This window comes from Pagrus pagrus, assembly GCF_965226575.1.
Source record: "Pagrus pagrus genome assembly, chromosome: 12".
NCBI classification, from domain to species: domain Eukaryota; kingdom Metazoa; phylum Chordata; class Actinopteri; order Spariformes; family Sparidae; genus Pagrus; species Pagrus pagrus.
The window spans coordinates 31,800,627-31,806,608 of record NC_140196.1 but is presented as its reverse complement, the minus strand read 5'-3'; the positions used below and the strand labels follow the sequence as shown (position 1 = coordinate 31,806,608).

The 5,982-nt window shown below is 40.6% G+C and overlaps 1 protein-coding gene across 1 annotated transcript; it reads right to left on the bottom strand.

The window, feature by feature from the left end:
• Positions 1 to 431: 431 nt before the first annotated feature.
• Positions 432 to 4,532, bottom strand: LOC311266781 (sterile alpha motif domain-containing protein 3-like). Its single transcript, XM_084369314.1, has 4 exons — positions 3,908 to 4,532; positions 3,514 to 3,685; positions 3,354 to 3,433; positions 432 to 2,562 (listed from the first exon to the last, which is right to left on the bottom strand). The coding sequence occupies exons 1-4, from the start codon at positions 4,004 to 4,006 to the stop codon at positions 2,287 to 2,289; spliced, it is 627 nt and encodes a 208-aa protein (XP_084225440.1). The 5' UTR covers positions 4,007 to 4,532; the 3' UTR covers positions 432 to 2,286.
• Between the last annotated feature and the right edge of the window lie 1,450 nt (positions 4,533 to 5,982).

Here is a 5,982-nt window from a genome sequence, read left to right as displayed (position 1 = left end):
TGTCGCTCCAGTGGTACCCTATCACGGTACAAGCACTGTACCTTTAAAATTAGTACATTTTTGTACCTGCTTGTTTTTACCTCTAAAGAAACATTTCTGCACCCCTAGCGACAAAAATTTACCTTTATGTCCTGGTACAAAAATGTACTGATTAGAAAGGTACAGTGCTTGTACCGTGATAGGGTACCACTGGAGCGACATGCCATTTTGTACCTTTATGAGGCAAAAACATACCTTTAAATTGAGACAAAAGACTTGACAATCATTCAGATTCAGATCAATTTATTCAAACAATTTGTTTACATCTTGTAACAAAATCAATATTTTACATGTTAACGATTTTCAGTTCATTTTCATAAACCACTTAAATTTCATTAACCACTTTTGAATTTCTTTAATCACATAACCACAAAATGTGCCATTCTAAATAAAGCACACAACATTAACCAAACTCATCTTTAGAACTGTAATATAAATTCAGTATGAAACAACATTTGGGACGTGTTTAAATTGTTTAAGCGCTTAAGCACAAAAGCTGAAGGCATCAGGCCCAATGAGCCGCTCATAAATCAGTCCTAAATGCAAAACACTCAAGCAGTTCAACACATCCATGTATCCTGACACTTCATGCAGACTTGTTTTCATATTTATTTTTGTCCCTCTTTGCAACAATGACCAGGGTTTCCACCAGTGTATTATAAGCCTGGCGGGCCGCCAGGTCTTACTTGCCCCCCCGCCAGGCTAAGCGTCGATTATTTTATTTTTTTAAATCAGTTTTTGCGCTCCATCAACACGTGATCAGGTGTCTTTTTCATCACCTGACAACGTCACAACTTCTTCACGGACATCATGCTCATCAGACCGCCACTTCACCAGCTGACCGAGAGGAACGCACCAAGTCGACGTCGGCCTCGTAGCCGTTAACGTGAGCCGAGCTGCGGCTCTAGAGGCTCAGCCAGCTGCTGCAGCGGCTAGTAGCTGTTAGCTGTAAAAACGTCGTCCCCTGCAGCGTCAGAGCTCCGGACTTCTGTGAGCCGAGGTGCTTTCACCAGATGTGAAAATGACCCAGTGTTTCATTTTTCAGCTCGTACGGTTCGCGTTTACACGTTTGTTTTCTCTGGTCCAAACATTAGATTACAGAGTATCTTTGATCCTTGATTGTCACGTTTTCATGACGACTGACCGGAAAAAGACGCATGGTCATGTTTACGTGACTCCAGATTGTAAAAATCTCTGAGGAAAAAAATAAAAATCTCTGGAGACACCAGGCATTTATTTTTTTAGTTTTTAGTGCAGACAGTTGATTTTTATTATTTATTTATTTTTGTGGTTGGTTGAACAGCATTTCAAGAGTGCAATCTGAAAGACCTGGTGTTACATAAATGTCTTATAATAACACATGATAATGATAATATTTTCAAATTTCCAGTCAACTTTTAACATCGATCTTAAAGCCTTATGGAATCACTCCTAAGTTCTACTACTCCATTAATGAATCTGTTACCTATAGGGCCCTGCCATCAGTCAATGGTCAGGGTCAGGCCCCTGACACAAAAGAACACCGGTGGGCCGCTGGTGGGCCACCCTACCACCGGGCTTAACATGTTTTCTGGGGGAAACCCTGAATGACTATAACCTTACTTGATTGCAAATTTGTATTTTGAATACATAAAACACAAATCAATAATCTGGACAGGATACTAGAATCCATTTAAGTGTAAAGGGGGATAAATATTCTCACTCCTAACACTTGTACAACACTAAGCCTTCCATTTACATACCCTTGTCAAAAGCTTGCAAGCATTCATACTAGATGCCTCAATCCGACATACAAATTATCATCAACTATATATCTGTCAAGTGACATGTGGTCCAACTCATCTCTGGGTTTGAGCAAAATCCAGTCACTGTCTACTTTTACACGATATGCATGAAAATGTATGTCAAAGGACAATGGAAGCAACATTTTTCTGCAGAGCATCCACATGGTATCAATGTTAAGACTGTATTTGATCTGCCCAAACACCAGAATTTTTTCAACATGTATAAGATCTATTGTCAACACATCTCTAACAGCATACTTGATGTTGTCTACAGTCACCTCAGAGATACGTTGAGTTAAGTTGACTGACAATCACCCACACCACAGGTGATACTGAAATTTGGCTCATGTGCGTGAACAAGTCCAACATGTTGGATGAACTTCATCAGAGTACGCGTCCTTTGAGTGCACTTTGGGCACTGGTTCAGTTGAGGTATGATGATCTAGCACAGACGGTTAATCACTCAAAGTACTGTCACTGGCAGGGGCTTGTCTCCCTCTTCCACAATACCAACAATACGCCTCTGGAGGAAGGCGAATGTGCTTATCAGGTGCTGTGGGTATGCAATGTTGAAAACAAAATACATACTGAAGGCTGTTATGAAGGCTTCATCAAGGCCTGCACACTGGCACACATCTACTCCATCTGCTTTGACCACACTGAGTCCTCTTGCTGTGATTGCCATTTTCCAGTCATTGTCAGTCAGTTGTGTGGTTGGATGGAGTGTAGCAGGGTCCCCCTACATAGAAGAAAAACATGTAAGAGAAGCAATTACAAGTTAACTAGTCCTTTTTTAAAAAAATGTATTTACAATAATTTATTTGGCGACTACACATCCATTCTGTAAAAATTTTTGATTTTTACATATGAGAAAAAGTTTCTGGGACAAAAAAAACTTTAGTAAAATAGTGTGTAAAAAGTGAAAGGTGAAAAGTCAATTTAAAATCTGTGCCACACTCTGAACAGTTTAATTTACATATTACAAATTCCATAAATTATTCTTACAGTTAGCCATATTTTTTTCTGGATAAATCCATCAAATTTACATTGGAAACTCCCTGTAAGCAGGAGGATTTTATGGGCATACTTACCCTTTATTCTTTCTATCTCACTAAAAGGCTTTATGCACAGCTCCACTACTTCCTAAACTTAAGCCAGCTCCTTTATTTCCTCTCTTACATTATTGGACAAACTGATCCAGGTGTGTCTGACCATTGTTGTGACTAGTACTGAGGTCAGACACACCTGGCAATCAATTTGTCCAATAATTTGCCAATTTGTCCAATAATGTAAGAGGAAATAAAGGAGCTGGCTTAGGTTCAGGAAGTAGTGGAGCTGTGCATAAAGCCTATTTAAAGAGCAAACAAACAAAATACTAATACCAACTGAAGACATCAAAAAAAAGAAGGAGGAATTGAATTAGGATTAAATCAGGCCCATCAGTTATCAGAAGAGTCAGTTAATTCCTGAACCCAAGATATCTTTAAATACTCATACATGAGGTCAGTATAAGCCGACTCAGATGCCTACCTCTCTCACAGTGATGCAGTGTTCGATCTTTTCTCTGAAGATGGATGGTAAGAGGATAAGCCCAGCCCTAAAGTCGATTCCTGCAATGCAGAAAAACATGCTACTTTCACAATAACCTACAATTTTCACATTCACCTACTTAATAAGGTGACTTAGCTACTTGGTAGATCTTCAGCTAGGGCATCCTGCCTTGCATCAGTGTACTGTTTTGCAAGGAGAGATTTTCCCTCAGCAAGTTTCAGCACATTTGGCAAAACAGTGGCGAAGCTCTCCCTGAAGCGATGACAGAAGCTATGTGTTAAAGGATGGATTCGGTCAACCTCGTCAAAAACCTGTAGAATACATATATGAAGACATTACTATAAGCATTCTGTACGCCACTCAAGTAAGCTTTAATGCTGTCGCCTTAAATGATATCAACTCATAGAATTTTTTTTGTTTTACTTTTTTCAGTGGTAAAAATTAATAAGCCTTCAATTTCACTTTCACTATATCCCAAATCATTACAGATTGATAATACTCAATAACATTCACTGTATTTACACAATACTTACCCCGGCAGGTATCCTTAAATATGGGTATTTGTTGAGTACATCCTCCATGGGCACTCCTTCCATAATTTCACAACGTCTCCAGGAGAACATCCGCGTCATGCGGTCTTTGACAGTCAAGATGTCTGGATGTGTCTTCCGACACTCACTTTGCAGCACGTTCACATGGGCCTCAACAGATGTTGAATCCTCCCCAACACAAAGTTCCTTTGGCACAAGGACAGAGACAGATACATGCACATGCTAAAAGTCTGCACACTTGTTCTATGTACTCTAAATAAAAACATCCACTGAACTGTATTAACATTTCAAAACCTAGTGTACAATTATATACGCCACTCCCATCGTTACACTAAGTGTAGTGTTCTGTAGATATTTTGTATATAAAAGATTTATGTCTATAGTATCTGCATTCAATTGCTTTACAATAACTGAAAAGGTGATGATTAAGTGATTAAAACATAATAGGTTATACACATGGCAATGGACTTAGAAATGTTTGATTGGCTGGCTTTCGACCCAAACTTGCAGGCACACTGGTGGCTTTGGACTGCTTTGTGTGGCCAAACGTGTCTTTCAGCCTTTTGACCTCGTTGTCACTGACAAGTGGTGCTCGCTCTGCTTTAAATTTTCGCTTTAGAGACATGTGCCAGGTGTGCTGGTAAAAAATAAAAGACCTTTCACTGTTAGGTACAATACCATATGTAAATATACACACACAAAAAACACACACACACACACACTGTCAGGCAGCCTTCTATGACAGGGAGAGGAGAAACCTGGATCTGACACAACAGCGGTGGGAGATGCACATCCGTGGAGCTGTGCCACCTAACATGGCCCGCTATGAAGGCGACGTGCGTCTAGCCGTCTACAAAGCCCCCATAAGCGCACACACATTAGTCGGGCATTTGACCCAGGCGGTCTGCTTTAGCAGTAGTGAAAACCGTGCGCACAAACCAATGAGCGAACAACCACCACAGGGAAAAGGCACACTTCAACTTAGCTCTTATGTCACTTAAACAGTCAACAATGCAGCCATTATTCCGCGTCACCGGCTGGTGTAGCGGTTTAACTGGCGACCGTTACCTTGTGTTCTCCTACCTCACCTCTGATAAATGTCCGAGTTACGGTAACCACGACTCATACGCCTCCCGTAACATAATGAAATGTGATAAAGTCACCAATTAACACGACCACCACTTGAACTAAAACGCCTGAGCGGCTGGACACAGAGTACAAAATCCCGAAACGAAGCTAACACACATCAAACCGAATAGTTAGCTAGCTAACAACTCGCCGACGTTACATCATCCATATTGCATAAAAAGCTTAATTAATGTAGAACATTTACACAAATGGCAGCTAGCGACCATGCAAAATTATTTAGGGTGGACAGTGACTTCATATCACAATCGAATGATGAAACTACCAAACATAACCATCTTGCTACTCAAGCAGCACCTACAACATGCTGACTCACTGAGATGCCATGCCTCACTTCGACTGTGGAGGAAAAAAAGGGGTGCACTCCCAAAGTCTGCAGGGGCTCCGTACGTGAGCGGGAAAAAAACAAAGAGTGGAGAAAAAAAGGGGCTGCTACACAAGTCTGCAGGGACTCAATGAGGGAATGCTTGCAAAGGGAAAAAAAAATAGAAAAAAAGATCGACACCGACACCGTGAAAGTAATAAAATATGACGAAATGACACACAAACTAATGTTAATGGCAGGTGGAAGTAATTTCACTGTCCTGCATTGACCAAACTCACTCTGAAATAAGAGAAACGAGAAATAACATGCAGTTAGCTCACATTAACTTACATTGCCTGAGTTAGGCTCGCTAAAGTTAATTACCGACAGTGTTATGGACAGAAATGTTACTTACCCCTAAATTTCCTTGCTTCCTCTTCATTTATTTGTATTCCAGCTTCAGTTATTTTTTGAATTAGCTGGTCTGTGGACAAGCTTGATAGAGAAGTGGCCGACATGTCTGTGGTGTATCTGATCGAGCACTCGGTGCTCGATTGTTTATGACTGTGACACTCCAGGTGTTCGGTGATCGATTTCTCATGTTTGT

What these genes read in the sequence shown, in the direction of transcription:
- LOC311266781 (XM_084369314.1), bottom strand. Translation starts at nt 4,006, where the DNA reads ATGACGCGGATGTTCTCCTGGAGACGTTGTGAAATTATGGAAGGAGTG. An exon ending in ATTTAAGGATACCTGCCGGG is followed by an intron (nt 3,686 to 3,907) that starts GTAAGTATTGTG and finishes TGTATTCTACAG; the next exon opens with GTTTTTGACGAGGTTGACCG. An exon ending in ACTGCATCACTGTGAGAGAG is followed by an intron (nt 2,563 to 3,353) that starts GTAGGCATCTGA and finishes TCTTCTATGTAG; the next exon opens with GGGGACCCTGCTACACTCCA.